Below are 27,909 nucleotides of genomic sequence, written 5' to 3'. Positions count from 1 at the left end.
TGGTTAAAAGCAATTTAATTTACTCACAGGGCATAAAGTTTTACCTTTTTTCCTTTTGATATTTAGATATCCGAAGGGCAGAGCGTGTACTACACGGTTACATGTTATTGCTAACGGTATGTTAGAATGTGATATAATTAAGCGATTATTCGAAATGAAAATATTTAAACTTATTTAACAACTGTAACAATTATTTCTTAATAATTTTTTCTGATAAAATTCTTTTTCATTCTTTATAAAATTAATCGGTTGTAAAAATATAAGATTAACTAAATCATTTAAGCAACCTAAATTAAATTTTAGTTTTGTAATATTTTATTTTAAAATAAATCAGTATAAGTTAAATAAATTGTCTAATCATTTTGTTAAATTGAATTAAAAAGAAATAATTTAATAATTATGGATCATTCTTTGTTGAAGTAGTCACCTGATTATTATTAATGGAATGGCTTTTAATTTTCTAACTCACCTGTCGGGATTTGTGAATCTCTACGTGATTGAGGTCCAAAGGAATTTGGGTTATTATAATGGGGCCTTCCTCTTGTACTAACCTGAAAAAAAAATTATATTTGAGGTTATTTCGTGTTAAAATTAAGAATTAGCTATTAATAGTTTATTAAAATCTCATTTCAATATTACGTTATTCTATGTGTGTTATATCACACATAGAATAACACACTTTGATTATCTAATATTATTTTAAAATTACTGTTAAAAAATGTTTTAAAGTAAGAACTCGCTACAGTTTTTAAAAAAAATAAGTTCAATCTACTTCATTATTTTACGTCCTTCAGCTGCATTTTATCTCACTATTTTTTAAAACTGTCCTGAAAAATTGCTTGTTTTTCATATAGAACAATACTAAAAATATTTAGAAAAAAAATTAGTAGCAATAATTATAAACATATATTAATGCATAAACTTAAATTAATCCTCCTAATTCCTATCATTTTCTTATTGAACAAAAATGTACACTTGTTAAACGCTAATACAAACTCCATGACAAAAACATATAACTCAATTTTTTATTATCTTTGTTTTTTAGATTGTTTTTGTACAATCGTAAATCAATCAATAACTAGGATCTATATGCAATATTGCATCTAGTTTATAATATTAAACATTTAAGACGTCTGGGTTTAAATGTATGTAGAACACTTAATAAATTAAAATGTACCTCTATAAAATTGACAATTAGTTATTTCAACACAAATATTATCGGTAAAAGAAAGGGATCGCGATAATAATAATAATGCCTCAGATGAAATCCAATCCCACTTGGGTTATATTTGACTTAGTGAGTAGATGTAACTGCACGGAATGCAATTAACAAGGCCAACGTAACAATTGTATTACTCAGGAGCTCCTCTGTGGATTACGGGATTGGCGGTCCCGAGCTGTCGTAGCTGGTCGTTTCTGGTTGTGCTTCTCGATTTCGTTGCTTGCAGCGAGGTCAGGAAGCATAACCGTGATTTGTTGCCGAAGTTGAGTGGAGTGTGGATGGGGAGTGCTTGTCTCTCCTTACAGTGGTGGAAACAGGGTTGAGGCTGAGCTCTATATTTCCAGCTCTGACTAGTATAGTCGATCAGTGAAAAATTGAACGGTCGACCATCCAGATAAAGTAGCCCAAGACCGATGCAGAAGAAAACAGATGTAGCCAAACAAAAGTTTGTTATACGATCTAGAAATGAGCCTTCGACCAGTCAAAAAAGAAGTCTGAACATAATGCACCGACGATAAAAGTTGAAATAGAGAAATTCTGATTCAGGGGATCAGCAAAGAAGACAACGTAATGACGGTTGGAAAAGGGAGTGTTGGACAAGCACCATCAAAGCTCCCGAAAGCACGGAGGCCTCTACATGAGAGTCCGAGCTCTTTAGCCGCCCCAAACAGTTTAGCGAGGAACGAATCAAGCTTAGACTGTGATGCAGTGCTCCCCGCATCATTTGTGTCTATATCATCTGTAGTTGGCAGCAATATATCCTCCTTGATTTACTATTACTTATTTTACTTTTCAGAAGCTCTGAAACAGGTGGAGAGTCTGTCAGGAGGATGGAAAAAAGGAAGAAAAAAGGATGGCCTAAAGGAAAATCTAGGCGATAGATTATATTGATTTAGTTAGTTTTATAAGTTTTTTGACAAATTTTCATTAAGGCTATTATACCCGTTTTTAAAGATATGACAATATTTCTTTAGAAATGGATATTTATTTTTAAATGGTAAGAACCGTGTCATCTTTTGTTATTTTGGAGTTATAATATCCAATGACAATCCTATTTCTCATCGATAATCTGTCTGACAAGACTAGTCTTCTGACTAGGTCACTAGTTTTTGCTATTAATGTGGAAAAATATTTTCTTTTTTTTATTGAGAGAGAGCTGATTACCGTAGCACTCGATGCCAACAATCTCAAATAATATAAAAAAATAAATAAAAAAGAAAAAACATAAATTTATGTTTTTAAAAAATCTAAAACATTTACTTACTATTTGGAATTTTGAAAATAATTTCCTATAAAACGGATCCCTGACGTATTAAATTACGTTTACGACTAACTCAGCTCATAAACAACCCTAAATTTTGAAATTTTAAATCCCCCGACCTCAGTATTGTATTAATCCGTTCATAATTTATTTAAAAAATTTTAAAAACCAATACAACTTTGTATAAAAATAAATAACGTCTTTACAGAAGAGATGATACCCAAAAATTATACGATTGTTGGGGAAAAAGAGCTATTAAATAATACTTTATCCTCCGAATTCTTGAAACAATTTTCGATTACTATATTTCAATTTTATGTCAACATATTTTTATATATATTGAATTCCAGGAGGGGTTTTATTATTTTTATTTTACCACCTACATTTAAAATATTCGTATTGTAATAATTTTTTAGTTATAATTATAAAACTTAATAATTTAAAAAAAAAACTCCATAAGAAGAGATTCGTGAAAAATGTAACAAACTTTCAGGACATGTTCTACCGGTGAAATTAAAGAAGAAAGATCATATAAATGTAAGTTCGGAAACGCTTCGTTAGCGACTGCCTTTAGGCGAAAGAATTTATTCTTATTTATACTCTTTCAGTAAAATCAAGCCAGACTGTAATTATTGGGACCCAAATTAAGGAATAAATTTAGTGGTTTTATATGAAATCTGATCTGAAAAATTGAAAAAAATATTCCCAGAACTGTATTATTTGTAGTTTTCGAGAAATTTAGGGTAAAAGACAAAAGAATGGGGTCGAAAAAAAAGCAATATTTTATGTGAGCAAAATAACTTCATTAAATGGGTAATAAACACATAAAAAAACTTAAACAAAACTTTTAGAGAATTTGATTCTGAGTAAAATAGTTATTATGAATAAAGTCTACAAAAATAACATACAGACCAAAATAACAATTTCAAAGTTTATTAAAAAAAAAAAAACGTTTGAAAAAGTGATAAATTTTAACTAGGTATTAAATGAAAAAAATTTTCAATATTACAAAAAAAAAAAGAATTAACTATTAAAATAAAATATAATATAAGCTTGATGAAATCAAACCTGTATCTGGAAAAAGAAGAAAATAAGACAGATGAAAAAAGTATAGTTGATGAAGATGCAAGAAAAAGTAATTGAAAGAAAGACAAGATTTGATATTAATTGGAAATAAATACTTTGGAGGAACTGATGGGAAAAAATAGGAAGGTCATAGAAGAATGCAAATAACAGACAACTTCCCAAAGTGAAGGCAGCTATATAAAGATTAGATGACAGATGAACATGTCAACTACGGCTTTGTAAAAACTTATTAAGTTTAATCTGGGATTAAATTTTTTTTTTAAATTGACTGTGAAGGTGATAATTTATGTAAAAGCTGTCAGCCTCAGTTTGTTTCTTTCAGCTAACACGAAGAAGGATTGGCATACAACGACTTGCGTATTAACATTTTTCATGAAATTCTTTTTATAGGACTTATCGTATACAGAGTGTTTCACGAAGTTCTCCCGGGACATTTTTAACCTATTCTACTCGTGAAAATAATGGAAAAAGTTCATATAATATCCTAAAATACTTCGTTTGCGAATTACGGCTAATGAAAGATTTCTCTCTGATTTTAGATATCCCGATTAAATGAGGTCGTACTGAAATTTTAAGACTTTGGACTCATTGGGCTGGTCTAGTGAGCACGTCTTCGCAAATCAACTGATTTGCGAACGTCCAAATCCTAGTAAAGGCAGTTATTTTTATACAGATTTGAATATTAAATCGTGGATATTGGTGTTCTTTATTGGTTGAGTTTCAATTAATCATACATCTCAGAAATATTCGACTTGAGGTTGTACAAGACTACCTTCACTTACACTCATACATATCATTCTCATTCATTTTCTGAAGTAATACCTCACGGTGATTCCCGGAGGCTAAACAGAAGGAAAAAAAGAATAAAAAAGGACTTAAATTAAGGGGCAGAATTAGTGATTTCTTATGTTTTTGATCTGATAAATCGAATAAAATAGTTCCTCAAACCGTATCTCAGTAATTTTTACGAAATATTGGGAGAAAACCAATAAATTGGGGTAAAATACCCTTAAATACCATTTTTTTTTTGTTTGACGTGCAATAACTTTATAAAATATGTAATAAACAAACTTTAAAACTTTTAAACAAAACTTGAATTTGGTTTTTGTGTACATTAAATAAGTACTTTTTTGAAAAATATAGTAATGTACTGTTTCTAAATAAAATTCGAATTTTTCTTTGTTTTATTCAACTTATCTTATACCATTTTGTTTAGAATTAAATTCTCGACAAGTTTTGTTTAAATGTTTTGTGTGTTAATTACTCATTTAATAAAGTTACTGAACGTCAAACATAAAGAAAACTGGCTACTTTTATTCTAGTTTATTGGTTTTCACCCCAGATTTCTCAAAACTTGCTGCAGATAGGTTCTGGGATCTATTTTATTCGATTTTTCAGGTCAAAATCTATAATAAATCACAAATTCTGCCTCTTAATTAAAGTTCTAAAATTTTCAGTATGACCTCACCGGGATAGCTGAAATCCGAAGCATTAACTTGCAAACGAAGCATTTTAGGACATATTTTTATATGAACATTTTGTACTATTTTCAGCAGTAAAATAAGTTATGAAAGTCCAGAGAGAACTTCGTGATTACACACTGTATATTAAGCCGAAAATTTGTTTGTCTGTTTATTTATATGTTCTCGCATCACGCGAGAATCAATCGACCGATTGCTTTCAAATTTACAGTTTAAATTTGTTATCACAGGAAAGGCTTTAATCTATAGATCGAGGCCCTAGCCCCCGTGGTGCTGAAGTTTTCAAAGATATTCATTAAAGAAAAAAAAAAGAAAAAAAAAATATATATGTAAAAATAAAAAATTTCTGTCACCATGGAAACAAAGTTAGGTTGTGAAGTTTTCCTCATAAAAAGTGTGTTAACTTTAGTTACTACTATTCTGTCTTTTGTAATTTAGTTTTTCAGATTTCTCTAAATTTTGAATACTTTAATCGCTATTTATCAGTATTATTCTCACTACCATGAGATTAACGAATACTGTGGGGATCCAAGAGGCGGAACCCTCTGGCTAGCGATGCGAGCCCCCACCGGCTAGTATGTAAACAAAAATATGCTTTTCTATGATTTACAGCTGATTTCACTAGACTGTCCGACGTACGCATAGTTGCCCAAGGAGTAAATTCTTAATAACTGTTTTGTTTTATTTTTCTTAAAAAAAAATCAAAACATGAAAGATTTAAAATATAGTATGTTTATTGTTCTTGCCGTGTTGTATAAACGATAATATTACAAAAAATTTTCCAAATTTTTAAAAACTTGCTTTATTCTTTTTAGTCATACTTAAGTCAGATTATTATCACACATTAGGAAGCCGAGTTATCAACCGTGTGGTGTGGAGCCGAGTGAATCGTCAGGAGCTATGTGAATCATACGAAGCCGAGTGAACTACCAGGAGCTGTGTGAATGGTACGGAGCCGAGTGAATCGTCAGGAGCTGTGTCTCAACATACTGCCCGCTAAAAAATCATCTGTGTGTATATATATATATATATAAATGATGACGAAATGACAAATTCGAAACCACAAAAACTCCTGTACCAAGTTTTTGTCACTTTTTTATGTCAAACGGCTATCGGATTTGTGATCTGCGAACCCCCCGAAACCCTGCATAGCCGTTTTGCAGATTTTGCAATTTTTTTACACCCGCACCCTTAATTTACCCCCGTAAGGGGGGATGTTTGCAAAAGTAACTGTGCAAAATTTCATAAATCGGGAATGTCAGCAGTCAAATTAAGGATGCGAGATTTAATGAAAAAAAAAAAAAAAATTGTGAGTTTTTTTTTGTTGAAAAAGCCAGTAAATGAAAAGAAAAGCCAGTAATTACTCAATTAAACGAAGGCCCATTGATTTTAAATAAATGATCTACCTGCTTTCATTTTATTCATAAAAAGAAAGAAATATTTATTATACAAACATCATGATGCGGTCGGTAATCTGCACTTCTCGCCATATCCTCTCTACCAAGACCACGAAACATTGTAGCAATATCCATACTAATCGGTAGCATAAGTTCTGATGTTATATTTTGTGAACGGTCTACTGCTGGAAGTGCCGGTGATTCAGGAGATGCCATAACTTGTGCAGATACTAAAGCAGCTAATGCCAATCTTTGCGGTCCAGACATTGTACGTAATATCGGCATAACCTGTAAACATAAATTCATTTATATAATTACTGAAGTAGTGGTAACGCAACGAATGGAACGATTCTGTCATTTATTGCATCATTCGTACTGATAACCCTCATTTCTTGAAGGAATGGTAGAGAAAAAAAGAAAGTGGACGGCAAAGAGCTCTTGAATATTGTTAAAGGCTGGCATCCATATTATCAAATCATACAACTGACTTTGGAGAGAAAAATCCTTTGGGTTGATTTTAATTTGAACCGAAAAAAGGAAGAATCTTACCATTTCAATTTATTGATTGTTACATTTTTAAATTAACTTAGAATGTATGAAATTTATTTAAAAATAATCGATATAATATTTTTAGCTTACATTCTTACGATCCATACCTAGATCGTATAGCGAGTTACTAATACCTCTTTCTTGCATAACTCCCCGAAAAGTCCTTTACTTCATCGTGTCGCCTAATAATTGCTTCCTTGATGCAATTATTAGATTTAATTTTTTAAATTCAATTATATGAAATAATAAATAAGAAATTATATAGCGAATAACAAAAATATTTATATTATTTGCTAATTTCTTTTAATTTTATCCGTCCGCTTTTTTCGCCCAGTAATAATATCTCTACGCTTCATTATGTTACATTTTGCTACTAATGCACTGAAAATGGCTCATTGTTTTACTTATATTTTCAGATGCAAGGTCTGTGTTTGTGCGTGCGTGCGTGAGGAGGGTGCTATGAGAAATTCTGTTAGATTGAAATCTACCAGTCTTTGTTCATTTTTTAATTTCTGCAGATCGTATGCCAGAAATATATATATATATATTTTTTTTGTAGTTTTTGGAAATAATTTTTTTTTTAATTAACGTAAAATTATATATTACATTGATTTCAAAATATATGCGTATATTTTTAATATTATGCGATGTTTTTAATATCAAAATAAATTTTAGAAAACATTTTACATAGTAGTCTAGACCTTTACAGGTTTGTTTGTTAGTTTTGCTGCTTTTAGTAGTGGATTGCTGATAGTTTTCACTCATGACTCGTCATTATAATTTTCTTTTTTATTCAGCTTTTTTATTTTATTCAGCCCATATCCCTTGAAAATCCCGAAATTTGATATAATTTAAGTGTTTTTTTTAATTCAACTTAACTACTATTTTGCAATGGGTAGTAAAACGATTATAATAATAAATAAAACAAAATTAAAAGAATTAAGTTGATTCTTCGTACAAATAACAGTAATAGTAAAGGTTTCTATAATAAATCTTATACATAGTGCCCCGGAAGATGTTGGACAAATACCTTATTTCGCTTAATTTTCCTTCAGTTCGTAATTTTGTGTGTTATTTTAAAAATATTTATCCCTTAAGAACTGACTGATATTTAAATCAAATTTGGTGTACATAAACCCAACATCAACTTAAAAAAAAAATTGAAAATTCTATTTTTAAAAATTCCAAACTGACGGCTATTAAGTTTTTAAACATTAAAAACTCCACAAATATTAACTTTTTAATGTTTTATTAGATAAAATATATTAAGCCTTTGATTATAAACGAAATGTTACCTTCATTTGTTCAAATCAGAACATATTTATTTTTTTAATTTAAAAGATTATTTTATAAATAAATTTCCAAACAATCTTAAAAATTTTGTTTTTAGATTAATAAATTTCCTTTAAATAAATGATACTTATTGTCCAATTTGCGATTATTATTAATTTTTTTAATTATTGATAAATAAATAGTAAAATAATGTATTATTTTTTACTTGCGCCAATCGTTGTCTCGCACCCGGTTTTAGCATCGCCGCAGTTACTACCTTTTTCATTATATCTCTCTTCCTGTCTTCAACAGTTTTACTTGAACCTCCTTCTAAACTGGAATAAAAACAAAGAATACAAATTAAAATTTATTTAATATTTTTTCCGTTATTATTATAATTTATTTGTATTATAGTATAAATAAATTCTATGTATACAAAAGTAATCTGGGGAAGTAAGATCATGCAGGCCACATACTCCTTAAAATGATTCATTTACAAAGACATTTCGTAAAAAAGTCATTGACCTGTTAGCTGCGTGCGCTGTGGATCCAAATTGGTGGAATCAAACGTGATTGATTCCCAATCCTGTTAATTGACTAATGAAGTTTGTTAAAACAGCATAATAACGATCATTATTTTATTTAAAAAATAATGCTTGCCTCCCATAGAAAGTAAATCTTTCTTTCTTTTCTTGTTTAGCTTCCGGGAATTACCGTTCAGTTATTACTTCAGAGGATGAATGAAGATGATATGTGTGAGTGTAAATGAAGTGTAACCCAACCCAACCACCAAAGAACACCGGTATCCACGATCTAGTATTCAAATCCGTATAAAAATAACTGTCTTTAATAGGACTTGAACGCTGGAACTCTCGACTTCCACATCAGCTGATTTGGGAAGACGCGTTCACCACTAGACCAACCCGATTGGTTATAGAAAGTAATCTGGGGGAGTGCTAACTTACGTATTGACTTTGATGGACTTTCAGCCATTGCATCCGAAATATCAAACAGCTTCTGTTCGTTTAGTTTAGGTGGTCTTCCACTTGATCAGCGTTTGCAACAGAACGTGTTGTCAGAAAGTTTTCGATAAAAGTTTGAACTGCATTGCGGGGAGGAACAGGAGTACTTGAAAACTTTACACAAAACCTCTTGTCACCTTCACAAAAGACGTGTTCAACGAGAAAAATTTGTTACTCTACCGAAAGAAACGTTTCTCGCAATTATTGATTCCGATAAACGAAACAACTCGTAACGAAACGAAGCACGTTCAATCACAACTCTACAACTGACGAAATGGTCTGTTTCTGAGCAACGCCCAACGAACCCGCAGGGCAACCAACATAACGACGAAAGAACAAAGTACCCCATAATTCTAAAGCATACTGGACAGTAACGCTCTGTATTCGCTCTGTATTGTACTGTAACGCAGTAACGCTCTGTATTGAGCGTTTCCGAACGCTCTGTATTTGAGAAAAGTTTACGGAGTGTTAAAATGATTATTATTTTTATTTATTTTACATAAAGTTTTACAGAACCGGTTTTTGAATGGTCTACGTAGAATAAAATAAAATAAATTGCCGTATCTAATTAGGTTGAAGTATTTTAAAATTGGGTGGTAAGTAATACGGATTATAAAAACACTATGATTACAGTGCTTTGTCAATGAAATATTTTTATTTATTAACTTTTTCTGAGCGGCTAATGAGATCTTTCTTTCTTTTCCTATTTATTTTTTGTTTTATAATCACAATACATATTTGGAAATCGTAATAAAAGCTTAGCTAAGTGATTTATTTAATAAACAGATACAGAAATTTAATAAAATTTATTATTTACAACAATAAAACTGAAAAATCAAACTTCTGGGAAATATGTTGTGTATTTTTAAAAAAATTACTTTAGTACTGAAAAAACTTTATTTCATTTTTTTATATTTTTTTTTTAATGTTTGTTATGTAAAGGTTTACGTAAATGTTTAAATACCAAATCAACATTTATTTTTTTTTTAATTTCAAGTTGGGTAATTCATAGCAATTTTAATTATTTCCACCGTGATTTTTGAAGTGCTATTTAAAAAACAAAAAAGTATAAAAAATATTTTTAAGAAATAAATTAAAGCGTAAAAGCTACATAAAAATGGCCATAAATAAATATTTTTCTTTTTCTAATTCTTCTTTAAAAAAATTATCAATTGTCATTTTGAAGTCAAAAACTAAAAAAAAATAAAAAAAAAAACCACTACTACAGGATTGATTACTAATCTTTAATTTTACACCGACTTCAAAATATCAAAGTTAAAAGACAAATTGAAAACTATTATATTTTTTTTCTGTTTGAGCATTTCTTAAAAGAAAAAAGATTTGACGTAATTTTTACTTTATTAACATATATTGTTAATACTTTATTAACAATATATGTGTAAATGAAGTATATAGTCTTGTAAATTCTCAGTTCGACCATTCCTTAGATGTGTGGTTAATTGAGGACCCAACCATCAAAGAAAACCGGTATCCACGATCTAGTATTCAAATCCGTGTAAAAATAACTGACATTACTAGGACTTGAACGCTGGAACTCTCGACTTCCAAATCAACTGATTTGGGAAGACGCGTTCACCACTAGACCAACTCGGTGGGTTGTAAAAAGCGAGTTATTAGTATTTTATGTAACATATTTATTAATGTCATATGTAGCCCACCGGGTTGGACTAATGGCAAACTCATTGTCGTAAATCACTTAACAGCTGATTTTCATAATAAGGTTCGAAATTTCTAAGTTCAAAGGTTCTAACAGTCGAAGGTTCTAAGTTTGAAATCCTAGTTAAAGTTAGTTTTTGAATACTGGATAGTTGATACCGGTGTACGTTGGTGGCTGGGGTTCAATTAAACACACATCTCAGGAATTGTCGATCTGAGTCTGTACAAGACTGCACTGCATTTACATGTCCTTCATCTCATTCATCTTAGGCGGGGGGGGGGGGGGGTTGCTTATTGTTCACTAGTTGAACAGATTGCAACGTACACGTTAGGAATAAAAAAATATATATATCTGTAGATCTTTAGAGGAATAGAGCTTTTACATTTTGTTTATCATTAAAAATAAAAATATAATTACAAAAAAGAATTTTTTAATTATTAGTCTTATATTTCATAATAATGTTGAAGATTATTTTTGAAGAAAATTCCGTTGAATATTATTATAGAAATTAAGCAGAAAAATAATATTTGTAAAATTAAATTTGGCATGTATTCCGAATTAACTGCTGGGTCATCATTATAAAAAAAAGAATACAAAACCACATCAGTTTTGATGAAAAAGATATTCAGGAAATGTTCAAATTAAAAATTTTATTGTTTTTGGTTGAATTTAAAATATAAATACATAGAGCGAAATGTCAAAACAATTAAGTTTTAAACTAGAAATCGTGATCTTGTTTCGTTTGATCAAGTATATAGAGAGAGTGATTTATCAGTCACACTATAAATATTAACTCCAAAATATTAATAATTAAAAAACGATCTCCGTAGCGAAATAGTAGCGATTCGGCTTTTCATTTGGAGGTCCGTGTTCAAACTTGGGCCAGGCATGGCATTTTTCATACGCTACAATTCAATATTCACATTCGATTTCAATGTTCACATTCTCACGTACAAGCATTTTTATATGCTTCTGTGATTAATTAATTCATCAGCTAGTTAAAAACTACCACCTCTTTTAAAAAAAGTTTTAATTAAAAAAATTCTCTCGAGCGCTTTTATTTATTCATGCCATCTTTAGGAGTATAAGATAATTAAAATAAAAAAATATAATCGAACGAACATTTGCTATGACTATATTTTTACTAATTAAAAATATTTTTTTCTCCTGATGATGTAACGAATAGTCGAAAGGGCTTGCCATTACGCTATGTGAACAAAATATGTCTAATATAACAGAGAAAGACTGGTCATCGATATGTGAGAATGTAAAAAACAAGAAGATGAATGTTTGGAGAAAGAATATTTATGATGTTGAAGAAGAATTTGTTATCAATTTACTAGAAAGTTGTGATGAAGGCAGTGATGATTATTCATCTACAAGCGAAGTCGGCGAAGATTTAACAACACCTTACAGAGTAACAGTTTCTCCACTACGGCAAGTCAAAATAAATATTTTTATTTATTTGCATTTAAAATAAAAGTGAAATAAAAAACAAGGACAAAAATAAAATGCATATAAATTACTTCGCGGAGTTAATAAATTTATATCGTGTATAATAACGTATAAAATGAAATCAAATGAATATGAGCAGGCGACGTATGCTTTTTTGCATGAATAGTATACTAGACATGCAAAAAAGACCCTAGACAAGTTGACCCTAGACAAGTTGACTACTAGACAATTTGACCCTAGACAAGTTGACCCTCGCCAACTGTTGGCGAGGGTCAACTTTTAGCTTACGTATTGTACAAGCTTCTATTATTTTTATAGTTTATCAGTTACGGTATATTCATGCCCTATTTTCAAAATGTAACGTGCATAATTTGGTTTTTCTGGCTGACAAAATTTAAAACTTTATTGCCAAGCATATACACTATGACACGATTAGCAAGTTATTTTCTACACACCAGAACCGTTGTCCTTATATTTTTGTTAATTTTCATTACTGAATTATTATTAATTTTATATGCTATTTGCATACCAATTCTTTTTTCTGAGTAAATTTGTAATTTTATAAGTTTCAGGCCGTGTAGTTAAATAGCATATATTTTTTGTCCCTTACATTACTATTCTGCGAACGTAATATATTTATATTACGTAATATATTTATATTATTCTGCGAATATATTTATTTATACTTAATCGATTATACATTTTTATTTTTTTGCTTTTTTATCTACCATGTCTACACGATAACCGTTAAAGATTGCTACTTGCTTTATGTAATTATGTTCAAATTTAAGATGTGCGTGGCTTGAAGGAGTGGCCCTAGGCTATGTCCGAAAACTGGCATAATTTTGCTATACTTGCAAGAGCAGTCCTCAGAATAAAAGAAGATGATGCAAGATGACTGGGATACTGAGGGTTTTAGTTTATAGCAGGGCTGGGCGGACAGCCCTGTTCCTGAGGGCTCACATGCCCTGGTGTGTGGGTTCCCGTGATGGAGCGGGGACTCCTGGGATCCGTTAGGTGTGATTGAATGAAAAGACCGAGCCCGGCCGGCGGTGTGGTTTCCCGGATACGCTTTGGCGGCTTCAGCTCCTGCGCCGTCGGTTTGAGGCTGGCAAAAGGAAAGACCGAGACCCGGTTTCCGGCGGGGAGGCTGGTTTCTTCCACCGGAGATTTGAGGCAGGCAATTAAAAGATCCGGAAAGGACACTTCCCCGAGTATACTTAATTGGATGTCCGGCTCGGGGATGTAGGGGGAAAAAAAGATGTGCATGGCTTATTGGTAATTTCAAGGCTCTATTGAACATAGCCCTATAGGCCTACAATTTTTGACTAATCGGACGGTATGATTTATTATCTATTGTTATTATATCCACGTTAGTAAGCTTTCTGTAAATACTGAATTCCAATCTGTGATCATTTCAAGTGAAGGTGAGATCTAAATATTTAAGTTTTGTATCTCTTTCTTCTTCAAAAGTAAACTCTGCATTACTGTTCAAACTTTTGAATAGGCTCTTCATACTATTAGGCTTATTACGTATATTTCTATTAAATATAAAAAAATTATCATCAATATACGACAATATCATGATTTTTACTTTCCCGTCTAAATAGCGCTATAACTCTAGAAAGGAAAGCATTATAATCTATCCAATTTGGGCATACACGGTTTTCACTGGATCTTGGACTTTTTGAGATCTAAGGAACCCAAAAAAAACCATAAAACCGGATGGAAATTTTTCAGATGTTAATATTCGTATGTACGTTTGTACAATATCTAACTGGTGTTGTTTAGAGGTGTTGGCCTCTAAATCATATTATATCTCCAGAACAACTGGACCGATATTTTTACCAAACTTGATCAGATTACTTCTATGTATGGGACATTGATGCTATTAAATTTTCAACTTAAAAAGTCAAAGGAATGAGGCTGTAAAGCACGGACACCCTCAGTATCTCGAGATTTTGCTTAATTAAGATAAATTTTTCGTAGACACATTTGTTCATTACTAAAAAATAATATTATTTGCAAATAAAAATGTTTTTGCAAAATCGTATTCCTACCCCAAAAAAGTGCTCTAAACTACTACTATATTGTGACGTCACAGGCGAGCGGTAGAATTTAATGTATAATATTTAAAGAGTAAAAAAGTAACTTGGTTTGGATAGGTCTCGAACTCGATCGCCCGGATAACTCGGTACCTAGTGCTTAAGCCTCACAGCTAGACCAGTCTGCCGACAGTACAAGCGAAATTTGTTCTATGTAACTTGTGAAATTACATTGGTTTAGTTAGTACCGAACGTCACCGCTAGTACCGCCACATCCGCGCGAATTAAATATGTTATGCGCGCGCGCTTTAGTTAGAATCATTGAATTGAATAAACGAACAAATATTATATTTAAATAAAATGATAAATATTTTAAATTAAGTTGTTTAGATATGTATGTGTAAGCCGTGCATCAGAAACAACTATGTTCTTAGCTTTTTTCTCAAGGCTTTATTTTAGTCAAAATGTTGCAAAAATATTTCGGACAATATACTAGTTTTTGGATTCCCCATCATTAGTTTAGTTTTTTTTTTGTTGGTATTATTATTGTTTCTAAACTAGCTTTGTTTTATGGTAATGTTTAGCAAACTTATACATAATCTAATATACGCAAAATTACGACCATTTCAATGATTTACGATCATATTAAGAATTTATCAGCTATAATACTAATGACTTCATCTATAGGAATATTTGAAAATATATTTTTTATTTATTATTTAGGAAATTCCTAGGTCAAATGTATGGTAAGGCAATAATCAAAATTATCTAAGTGTTTTTAGTAAAAAATTAATAACAGTAATTATACAATACAGGTCACTAGGAAATGTATTGCTGTTCTTGTTATTATTCTTTTCTAATTCAATTTATAGATAATCGTATCAGGATATTTTAATACTGTGTTATGTAATTTAATTTGTTTAATTATTATAAACAAACTTTTATTATGTATATAATTAATTACATACCGCATTACATAGTTTAATTATTACCGCTATCTTTTTTCTACACCTCTAACTGTATTATTATTCCAGGAAATATTACGTATTTTATTTAAATGTTTGTATACGAAAAGGTTTTTTAAAATAAAATTACGTACTGGTTTATTGTTTGGAACGAGTGCAAATTTTACGCTTGTTAATTATTGTTTAATTCATAATTCTATAATAAAACGATTTAATTTTGTTTTAATTCTATTCAAAATATAAAAAAATAAATAAATATTTTGTGGATGAACTTACTATATTATCAAACAAAACATTTAACATAATCTCGTTAGAAATAAATTCAAACAAAATTTTTTATCCTATAAATAATTGTATATTTGTTTGAGTAGCTAATATTCACACCGATTCAAAAGTACGGAACCCACTCAACAACTTTAAAACCGTTCCATATAGAATACTGTAACTTTCAGAATAAGGTATAGGTCAACTACTTTTTCTTTTGACAAGAAATAAAATTTCAACCCCTGCTTTGAGTGGCCCAGGTTTGTAACTAAAATAATTTAAATGGTATCATCTTTTCTGTGATAAATCATTTTAAAGATCTCTCTTTAAGACAAGAAAAATTATAGAAATAAAAAGTTTGTACATGTACCAAAAATGGCGACGGGATAAAGTTTGATTTTGAAAATTGTTAAATTTAAGTTTAAATAATAAAATTAAATAAAAATAGTTGACTGAATTAAATAAAAATTTAATCTAATTTAATTAAAATCTGTTTTAAAAGTTAAATTTAAATTATAAAAAAATATATTTTTAAACAAAAAATTGTTTTTGTTCCAATTTAAAAACTAATTAAAAAAAGATATTGTTACCTAATCATGCTGATCAGCTAATCAATCATTGTTGATCTCTTACCATGGTTGTAAAAATGTGTTCCATTGCTACACTGTTAGCTTCTTATGGGATTTATTTATTATTTAGCGCATGGAACTAAGACAAAACACCAATTACAGTCAAAAATTACAAACAAACATCTAAAAAATTAATACAAACTACTAAATTCTGGAGTCGCCATCAGGAAATCTTCAGGAGTCCCTTCATAAGCTGTCCTAGGGCAAACTTCTGTGATGTGGTTAACGTTTTGATTTTCACTACACTCGCAAAGAGGCATCAGTGTTTTACCCCCTTTATACATGAAATAGGAGCACCTATCATGCTGAGTTCTTATTCAGTTTAACGTTGACATTTAGCATCACAATAAATTCTTATGAGAATTTATTGTGATCGGTTAGTTAATTAATTCTGTCTACCTTTATTCCATTTGTAAGCCACTTCTACATCTTTTTTTTACCTTTCTTGTAATTAATTACTGCATTAATCTTTTCTGTGCAACCTGCTAACATTGCTATCAACATGTCATTTAATGAACAAGAGAGGGTCACACTATTAAATATGAGGTGGCTTTGATGATTAAGTTTTATAATGAAGTTTGTTAATTGTACAATGCAACATTTAATAATTATAACCCTATTTAAAGAGATACAATGTCAAAAACCATCAAACGATTTGAAGAAACTGCCGCCGTTTTGGATTCCGAGCTCGCACCAACTTTTTAATTATACATTTTTGTTTTCCTAAAAAAATCTTAAAATGATTTATCACACAAAGGGTGTTAACCATTTATAATATCTGAGTTACAACCCCTGAGCCAAGCCTCAGGAAGGGGTTGAAATTTTATTTCTCGTCAATAGGTAAAGTAGTTGACCGATACCTTATCTTGAAAGTTATAGTATTCTATCTTGTATCAGTCTTCTAAAGTTGTTGAGGGGTTTACATACAGAGTGTCCCATATAAAACGCAACCCAACCTTATATTATTAGGTATTGAAATAATAAAAAGGATGTGTAAATGTAAATGTAATATTTATTATTACCATCCATTACCTTACATTTAGAGTAAATGTTGGAAGTGGCCGCCATCTTCTTGAATACAAGCCTCAATTCTTTTTACAGCGTTTCTTGCAACTTTTTTCAAAGTTTGTGGCTGGATATTTAATACAGCTTGTTCAATATTGACTTTCAATTGTTCAAGTGTTCGTGGTTTGTTGCTGTAGGCTTTTTCTTTGAGGTAACCCCATAGAAAAAAATCCGCTGCAGTCAAATCTGAAGATCTTGGTGAGCACAAGCCTCGACCGATAACACGATTACCAAAGAATTCCTCGACGAAATCAGAAGTTGAACCTGTGTAGTGCGATGTCGCACCGTCATGTTGTAGCCAGCAGTGTCTGTCTTCCTCTTCCAAGAATGCAATGAACTGAAATAAAATATCCTGATATCGTTCTGCATTAATGGTGTAATGTAAAAAAATAGGACCGATTATTTTCTTCCGCGATATCGCGCACCACACGCCCGACTTCTGAGGGTGTAATTGTTTTTCGTGATAAACGTGGGGATTTTCAGCACTCCAAATTCTACTGTTTTGGCTGTTTACGTAGCCATCCAAATGAAACCGTGCTTCATCTGTGAAAAATAACGAATCCATAACATTAATTCCCTCACGCAGAAATCGACGGAACCGTTGACAATATTGTAGCCGTTTTTCTTTGTCGGGCTCAAGAAGTTGATCAACCGTTTGAATGCGTAGGTCGTAATTGTAATGTTTGGTCGCCCGATGAACAGTTGATTTGGACAAATTAATTTCAGCAGACAAATGTCTGATCGATTTATTTGGCGAGGCGAGTAATCGGTCTTTGATTTCAGGGACTGTATCTGTATTCAACACTGACGCAGATCTTTTGTGTTCCTTGTTATTAACAGAACCGGTCTCTCTAAATTTTACAACTAACCTTAATACTGATGTTTTGTTAGGAGCTGGTTTATCTGGGTACTTATGGCGAAACAAATCTTGCACTGCAACCACTGATTTCGTACTGAAGTACGACTCAACAATGAAAACATGTTCATTTGTGAAAACACCATTTTGTCTCTAGCAATACACTGAACGTTATGATTGCATTGTTGTTACTATCGGTAGTGTTCTACTGCGTCGCCGCGATGTTCAGATGTTGGACGAGTCCATTTTAGTAACGAGTAGGGGAGTAAGCTTGACTTTTGAAATTTCATGGGTGAGTGATTGATGGTTTGCGTTTTATATTGGACACCCTACTTTTCACTCGCTTTGTATATCTAATAATGAAATAAAAATAAATTGAAACATCTGATTAAGAACTATAGGAAAGATTTCTTGTTTAAACAAGAAGGACCGGTTGTGTATTTTTTGTGATCAAAAAGTAAGCAACCGTTAATAATCTTTTATTACACATTTTACTGATAAAAAAGTAGACCAATAACATTATTTCATAATGTTCATCTTACGTTTTAATAAAATAAATACCCAAATAGATGATCTATAAAACATATGAGTGAACTTATTCTTAGAACATTAGTAATTACAAAATTGAGTTCCTCACAAGTGCAGTTATATGAGGCAAACAAGTAATCAAATTTTTGTACAGTATTTTATAACATTCAAGTATTTCCACCATTAATTACAGTTAAACAATTTGTGGTAATTATTATTTTTTAAATGTTTAAGCTGCGCTAATTTCTTTTAATTTTTTGTTGTGTATTAGAAATATTAATTCTATCATGTTTTATTTTACTTTCAAACCAGAATGTGTTAATGTATTTACTAGTCACGAATATTTTACTTTCAATAAGGTTTATAATAAATACAACTTTGTTCTTTTCTGAACTTTTCTTAAGATTTATAATTTATCTTTAAAAAAATCCTCTAGAATTACGGTAATTTATACGAAAAATTACGGAGAAAAATACCATTTTTTCACTTGTTTTCCTCGTGTATTACATTAAACAAAAATCAATATTCAAATATATTTAAAAGTTTTTTTTTCTTTTAAGAATTAAAAAAAAATTACCGTTGGTTGGTGTCTTAATATGATTGCATTAAAAAAATCCCTATTTCGGGTCTCTGTAAAGATAGGAGTTTAAAAAATAATTCTGTATTTTAATAGCACAATAATGCAGTACAAATAATATAAATTATCAAGAGATGGTAAAAAAGGTGTAAAGGAGATATTAACTGCCATTAAAAATTGTAATTTTGTTTTTAAATTAGAAAAAAGACTACGATTGTTGTTTCACTTAAACATAGATGATAATACAGTCCTTGTAATTATTTGATTGAACAGCTGTTTTGTCCTGTAGAACGGTGAAACGAGTGTACTAATATATATATATATTCAAAAAAAAAAATTACAATGAAATTGTAAACCGTATGGTAAGAGTCTCGCAGATATCATTTCTTGCCGGTCTCCGTGGCGCGAGTGGTAGCGTCTCGTCTTTCATCCGGAGGTCCCGAGTTCGAATCCCGCTCAGTCATGGCATTTTCACACGCTACAAAAATTGTCATTTATTTAATCTTCTGAAGTAATACTTAACGATGGTCGCGGAGCCTATCATTTCTTCTGCTCAAAAAACAAAAATTTCTGTAATATAAATAAATCTATTTTTAACAAAAGGATACTGATATCAAAAAAGATAAGACACTGCATTTCTATTATTAAAATCTGTTATTAATTTAGAATTTTCTTTAAAAAAAAATATGTTAAGTATATGTAATAGAAAACAGATATACAATAATAGATAATAAACCATGTTTAAGTGTTCCATATAATAAGCAAAAAAAAAAAAAAAATACAATTTGTTACCAAAATCTTACCGGCCCGATTTCATTTATTAAACAACGAATAATCGTAAGAATTGTATTATTTCTGTAAATGTGATATGTATTACATATTAATGAAATCAGGACGGCAAGAGTTTTGTAACAAATTTTTTTTGTTTTTTTTTACTCATTATATGGAACGCTTAAACATTGTTTATTATCTATTATTGTATATCTATTGTCTATTAACATGTATATTTTTTAAAATAAAATTTTAAATTAATAACAGATTTTGGTAATAGAACTATAATGTCTTACCTTTTTTGATATGAGATCGTTTTTTTAAACAGATTTATTTATATTACAGAAATTTTTGTTTTTTGAGCAGAAGAAATGATATCTGCGAGACTGTTACGGTACGGTTTACAATTTCATTGTAATTTTTTTTGGATATCACTGCGTTTAGTTAGATTATTCTTTTATTTTATTTTTTATGAATTGCTGATTGTTATCTTATGGATTTATTATTAAAATTTATTGTCTTAGAACAAACAAACTGAATTTCACGGCCAATTTTTTTGTTGATAATGATATCATTCACTTCATACCATATTTTTCCTTTTTTAATAAAACTAATATAATGGCTTTTACGAATCGGAAATCCGTGATGAAATATTGCACGTATTAATTTTTGTAAGTGTAACCCTCGATTTTTATCGTAAAATTCGATTTTACCAATGGAATTTATTTCTGTTTTAATAAAACTAATATAATCTCTTGTAAACTGATATTTTTATTTTTTTAAAGAATTAATGTGGATCAAAAAAAATTGTTTCTTCTTCAGTAGTTTCATTTACAAAGATCATTTACTATTAAAACAAGCTGTAGTATATTTCCTTTTAAATTTTATTATTTCAAGTACATTTTCGAGTTTTGTACGCTACCTAGTACTACCAAGTACTGCTATCTAGTGGCGCGATTCGTAAATTCACGGTAAAAAAATAAATAAAATGACACTTTTCAGTTTCGTGGTTTATCAAATGGAAAAAATAAAGTCTAACAAAATTTGAGGTATTTTTTGAAAGTATTCCTTATTACTAATCTAATTGAACTGAAATATAATGTTTTTAGGCTTATTTTCCCCCCATTTTTGTTTCATTCTTAGGCTAGGTCATGTTTAGAACTGCAAACGTAATTTGTTGACTCCGTCAGCTCTTACCGATGAAGTTCTAATGAACACCGTGTGAATCTGTGTGTGTGTGTGTGTATATATATATATATATATATATATATATATATGCACACACACACATAAAAAAAATATATATATATATATATATATATATTTTATCAAAAACAGAACAAACATAGTAGAGTAATAATTGGCCATTAATCCGTTTGGTTGTTACTAGGTTAGCATTGAAGAAGGGAACTTATTATCTAAAAAACAATTGTAATAAAACTATTTATTAAAAACTTACTTATTTGATTCTTTATTAAACTGATTCGATGAGTCTTCATTGTTTACTTCTCTATGGTAGTTATTACTATTTGAATCAGATATATCACTAAATGGTTCATTGTCGTCTAAAGGAAAATCTTCTAAATCATCTGACAATGAATGTGTTGTAACTAGTGTAAAACAAGGAAAAATCTGAAATTGAAAGAAAAAATAATGTAAATAAATAGTCAAGGTGAGAAAATCTGTTTTTATGTTGTAAAATTCCTATAACTAGCAGTTGTAATAATTAAAAATACGTACTCATATTTTAGAAAACCAGCGTATGTTTTCCGTTACAGATTCCATTTTTCTTAAAACTTCTGTGCGGGAGGACTATTTATAAAACTTTAGTATAAACTAAGAGTTAGTCTTACCTTTGAAATAGTTACCTTTAAAATAATTAATATATATCTATATTAATGTATGAAAAAAAATCTAATGTGGACACCAAATACTTCCTTGTACGCCTATTAAATTACATATAAACATTTTTTTAAAATGCAAAGTACATAAAAGTTTATTTCATTAATAACTTCTGATATTTTTTCATTTTTTTTTGTTATTAATGAATTATTTAGTGTAAATCTTTTTACAATGAGAGGTTAATAATTATTAATCAATTTATTTAAATTACCAAAAAAAGGAGATAAAGTCGGATTCGAACCGATATGACTTTCCCATGTAAGATCCAAATATTTCACTAATTAAAATTTTATTTGGCTATAACTCTGCGTCCAACGAAAATAAGTACCACTTATGATATATAGTTTAAAAGCTCTCAATGAGGGCTTATTATTACAGTTAAGAAAAAATCCAAGTTTTTCTGGATGTTGGGCTTTTTTGAACACTTTTGGTCCAGTCGAGTGCAAAAAGGGAGGTGCACAACTAGATGTTACAACAGTCCTAAATCCAAAATTTCAACATCCTACGGCTAATTGCTTTGTAGTTATGCGGGATACGTACGTACAGACATCACGCCGAAACTAGTCAGAATATTCAGGAATGGTCAAACTGGATATTTTCGTATAATCTGAAAACCAAAGTTTTTCGCGATCACAATACTTCGTTGACTTCGTACAAGGAAGAGAAAAACGCTGACCGGGAATAGAACAAAGAATTGAGACGTGCTACAATTCCCTAGTGAAAAAATAAATAAATAAAAGATATTTATTGTAAATAAACAATACTTTCAAAACATTATAAAATAAGTATTTCTAAAAGGAGAAAGATACTTTAACAGGTTGACTGCTATGAGATCCGGTTCTGGATCTTAAGTTATATCTGCAGCAGAGCTGTGAGCCCCGTTTTGATTCTCACTGTAATAGTGGTTTCCATCTGCTAAGGGTCTTTTTTGGTCCTCATTTTTCATGCAAAAAAAGTCATACTGTTATAGAACAAATTGCGATTACATTGGTATACTTAGGTTCTTTGTGCATTGTCTCATTCAAAAGTTGCTAAGCTGTTTCCAGAAAAATATAAATTTTACATTATTATTATTATTATTATTATAAAATAACAGCTGATTTTTACTAAATAAATTTAATTTGTAAAATGATTATGTTATTTAGATCGGAAAACAAGACTGAGTACGAGAATGTGCTTACCGTTTAACTGGTTTTTTGTTCTTAACAGTTAATTTTTTAATTTTTTGTTCTTAGTTACGCTTAGTTATATTTTTATTCGTTATACTTTTTATTGTTTGTACTTTGTTAACATTTTTATTGGAGAAGATATAACTGGATGCCTCCTTTTCACGTTATTATTACTCTGTACAACTTACTAGTATTTTCGTTATTCAGAAGCTGATTTGTAAGTAAAGCATACGCACAAAATAATAACTGCTAATTTCATTATAAGAATTAAATTTTTTTGGATGTAAAAATTCCTTTTAAATTATTTTATTAAAAATTGATAAATAAATTAAAAGGTTGAGTGATATTGAATAAAAAAAAATTATGTAAAGTTATTTCCATGAGCGTTCTGAACCACAGAAACTTACATTATTTCATTTGACTGAAATAGTTTTTTCCTTATTTCATCTTTTAACAAAACAATGTATTGTAATTATAAAACTCCTACTTATGTCTTATTCGCAGAATTTATCTTTTTTTGAGGCACGAATTATTAATGTCTTGCTCACTGAAATCCTGTGAGGCCCAAATTTATAACTCACTTTTTTTTTTTAATTTTAATTTCACATAATTTAAGATAGAATGACATTTTGTATAGAAAATGTATAGACTGAAATTAAAAAAAAGTAGGGAAAAATTTGGTTATAACGTGTAGTTAAAGTGCACGTTAAATTACTGTTTTGGGAGTAGCAATCTGTTAAGATAGGTGCGTTTTATATATATATATATATATATATATATATATATATATATATACGAGGTGCGACAATAAAGTAATGAGATTGATGTGAAAAAAAATTTTGCTTACCGTTTTAGTCATGTTTAGTGTTATCTCCTTCAAAGTAGTTCCCCTCTGATTGCACACACTTATTCCAGTGCTTCTGCCATTGATGGTAACATTTCTGGAACTCATCTCTGTAATATCCTCCAAGACCCTCGTCACAGCTTTTTGGACATCTTGTGTTGTTTGAAAATGGTGTCCGTTGACCGCCATTTTGACTCTTGGAAACAGAAAAAAGTCGCACGGAGCGATATCTGGTGAATAAGTTGGCTGTGGTAGTACTGAAATTTGTTTTGAGGTTAAAAATTGTTGTATTGACAGAACAGTATGGGATAGCATCAGCAAAACCAACCTTCATCGCCAGTGATAACAACAAATCTGGATTGATTTCCGTTTGCTCTAACAGATCGGCTGCCACATTTTTCCGTGTTTCTCGCTGTTGTGTGAGATTTTTGGGGACCATTTTTGCACAAATCTTTCTCATACCAAGATCTTCAGTTAATATTAGACGAACCGTTTCTCGATCGATGTTGAGTTCTTCTGCAATCATTTTCACGGATAATCTTCGATCAGATCGTACGATTTCACGCACCCTGGTCAAGTTGACATCTGTCCGTGAGGTTGATGGTCGTCCACTGCGGTCTTCATCTTCAACATTTGTTCTGCCTTCACTAAAAATTTTATGCCACTGAAAAACTTGAGCTCTTGACATAACTTCCTCTCCAAAAGCCTTCTGAAGCTTACCATAAGTTGTCGCGTTTTCACCCGATTTAACGCAAAAAGAAATGGCATACCGTTGCGCAATATTTTGCGGTTTCATTTCTGTGACGAGAGACACAAACACGTGTTCACTTATTACAGCACAACTCACGACTGAGCAGTTGCATCAATGTGCCACTTGGACTAGAAGTAGCTTATAGACCAAGGTCAAAGATGAAAAGAAAAAACAGTCTCATTACTTTATTGTCGCACCTTGTATGTATATATATATATATATATATATATATCTAAATTAATAAAATAAAATAAATATTATAAAGCAAAAGACGAGTAGAAAAAAATAAGTAAAAAGTAACAGCCATAACAGAAGTGGATGAAGAGCTTCTACACAACCCTTCCTCTAAAACTTACATATAAATTAACATAAATCAGCAATTGCGACTCCTCCGGAAAAGGGGGCGCATTGCTCCCTCCATATAGTTAGTGCCCCGTTGTGGCGTATTCCTGCTAGCCTATGAAGCGTTAGCACGAAAGGACTTCAGTGGACGGTCTGAAGGGGAATTACGTCGGGAGGACAGGTTCCATAAGCCTAGCCTTCCGCGGTCGGCCCATAAAATGGGTTCTATAACGCTGGTTTAACAACGGATTGGAATACAATTAAATCCGTCCTTAAAAATACTAAATATTAAATAAGACAAAACTAGAAAAATTAGACCCGTCACTTAAAATAAACCTTTTAAAAACACGCCCGATTGAATCATCCAGCAGCAATGGACTCTGTCCAGGTTCTGCGATCCGAAGGGAGAATCTATAAGCTCCCGCTAACTTTGCATTCCATTCCATTCCAAAAAGTAAAATTTTTGTAATTGATTCTTGAATGTTTTTTGTTTTTGTTTTGTAATTTATCCGAATACGCTAATAACATAATAGTTGTTTTTTATCCTTTACGTTTTACTTTAGTAGGATCTATTTTACATAATCCATTTATGTTAGTAAGTAGCACACACGAGTTACCTACTTACTTATTGTGTATTAGTATTTTATCTTAATGACTCTTAATAAAGCTTATATACTTATAATGTAATCTATTCTAATGATTATTATTATTATTATTACAACCATTCATTTTAATATAATGCAATGTAGAAATGCTCTCTTAATTCATTTTCTACATTAGATATCGTGCTTGTGTTATTTGTTTTATTTTAAAATAATGTTTTTGTTTTCTTTTCTTGTTTTATTTACTACATTAATTTAGATATAATAATATATCTTTAATTTTATAATCTATTTTATTTATGACATTAATATTTCATAATTAATCATTGTATAATACAAATTTATAATAGCTCTTATATTTATTAAAATTAAGTTTTCCTTCCGCTGCTTAATTTTTTCTCTACTATTTACGCTTTTTTAGAACTCTCTGTTTTATCTGAAATTTTTTGTTGAATTTAGGTTAAAAGTATATGTGTATTTAAAAAAAAAAAATATTTTTATTACGCTTCATTTATTAATATAAAATGAACTATTCTGAATAGTTCAATTAGTCTATTTAATAACAGGCTACCATTATACATCCACGCGCACGCACAAACATAATAAATTCTGGGAACTGTTAAATAATTTTTCCACAGTTAAATATAGAAAAATAAATTTTTGCAAGTGCTCCTACTGCTCTAAGCTTATCGTTTTCCTTGATATCTTCATATTGTATAAATAGATTTTAATTAAAATTTGTACGATTGTTTCTGAAGATGGGTTATTAATGTCGTTAAATTTTTATTGCAATTGGAGAGATACGGAAACCATGGTTCCCTCACAAAACAGAATATTTTAAATTAATTTTTTACTTGCATATTTATATGTTTAAATGTTCCGTTTTTATTTCCTTCTAAATATAGGATTCTCAACGATGAATGTAATAACTTTTCTGTTTTTTTTTTTAATTTGATAAATCTTGCACATTCGTAAATACAAATGTATTGAAACGGTCAGAAATTTTTAATTTCTAAACATCAGTCTACATGAATCATATTTATCTATACCGAAAAAAGATCTGACCATTTCATTTTTGTCTCCAGAAAGATTGTTCTGATATTTTCAATTAACTCCCACAAGGTGTAATATACTGTATTTTAGACGGGAGTATATTTAAGCGTAATTAATATTTAACATGTCAGGAAAAAATTTTTGAAAGTATGTGTTTGAAGCGTCGCTTTATATGGAAGTGAAACTTGAACGATCGGAGTACCTGAGAAGAAAAGATTAGAAGCTTTTGAAATGCGGTTCTATAGGAGAATGTAAAAAATCAGATGGGTGGATAAAGTGATAAATGAAGAGGTATTGCGGCAAATCGATGAAGAAAGAAGCATTTGGAAAAATATAATTAAAAGAAGAGACAGACTTATAGGCCACATATTAAGGCATCCTGGAATAGTCGCTTTAATATTAGATGGTCAGGTAGAAGGAAAAAATTGTGCAGGCAGGCAGGAATATGTAAAAGAAATTGTTAGAGATGTAGGTTGGAGGGGATATACCGAAATGAAACGACTAGCACTAAATAGGGAATCTTGGGGAGCTGCATCAAATCAGTCAAATGACTGAAGACAAAAAAAAATATATTTAAAAATGATGTTAAGATTAGATTTTGATTTTAATATTTCAAAACGAAACAATTTAATTTGATCTTGAAACTGATGAAATTAATTTGGTCATCCAAAAAGAAGATATAAAAGACCTATCATATTAACTGTATTAATATAAATTATTTTAAATATATATTGCTGAAATATTCACTTATGCTTCTTGTAATTATTTTCTTATTATATGATTCCATGAACTTCATCAGATCAAACGCATATTCAATGTTTCAATTCCCACATTTAAGAACAGGAAGTTAATTATAACATTATTATTTCCTGAAATAACCGGTTGTGTTATGATTTTCCTGCTTAAAGTTTTATCTATTTATTTGTAACTAGTACACGACTCCTTTATCAAACACTTATTCTTGATGGTGTTTATAATTTTAAGCTTTATTATTATTGTAAGGCGGTAATAATAGGTTAAAATTACATTGAAATTACCCCTAATAAGGTTAATAATTGTAATTTTATGGCAGTGATAAATCCCTTTCTGGTAAGAGATAATCGAACACCGTTACGGTATATTA

The 27,909-nt window shown here is 30.2% G+C and overlaps 1 protein-coding gene across 1 annotated transcript in view; it reads right to left on the bottom strand.

Moving 5' to 3' along the window:
• The window catches only part of NT1 (Neurotrophin 1), a 128,899-nt gene that overhangs the window by 28,718 nt on the left and 72,272 nt on the right, over positions 1-27,909 (bottom strand). Inside the window, exons 2-5 of the mRNA XM_075377537.1 lie at positions 21,583-21,755; positions 8,495-8,603; positions 6,505-6,735; positions 470-551 (exon numbers count right to left, since the gene is read on the bottom strand). Coding sequence (XP_075233652.1) covers positions 470-551; positions 6,505-6,735; positions 8,495-8,603; positions 21,583-21,755 — 595 coding nt within the window. The remainder of the gene's footprint in view (positions 1-469; positions 552-6,504; positions 6,736-8,494; positions 8,604-21,582; positions 21,756-27,909) is intronic.

The sequence above is a fragment of the Lycorma delicatula genome, chromosome 10 (assembly GCF_047948215.1).
Source record: "Lycorma delicatula isolate Av1 chromosome 10, ASM4794821v1, whole genome shotgun sequence".
In the NCBI taxonomy this organism is placed as follows: Eukaryota; Metazoa; Arthropoda; class Insecta; order Hemiptera; family Fulgoridae; genus Lycorma; species Lycorma delicatula.
The sequence above is the reverse complement of the archived record's forward strand: the minus strand, read 5'-3'. Positions and strand labels throughout refer to the sequence as shown.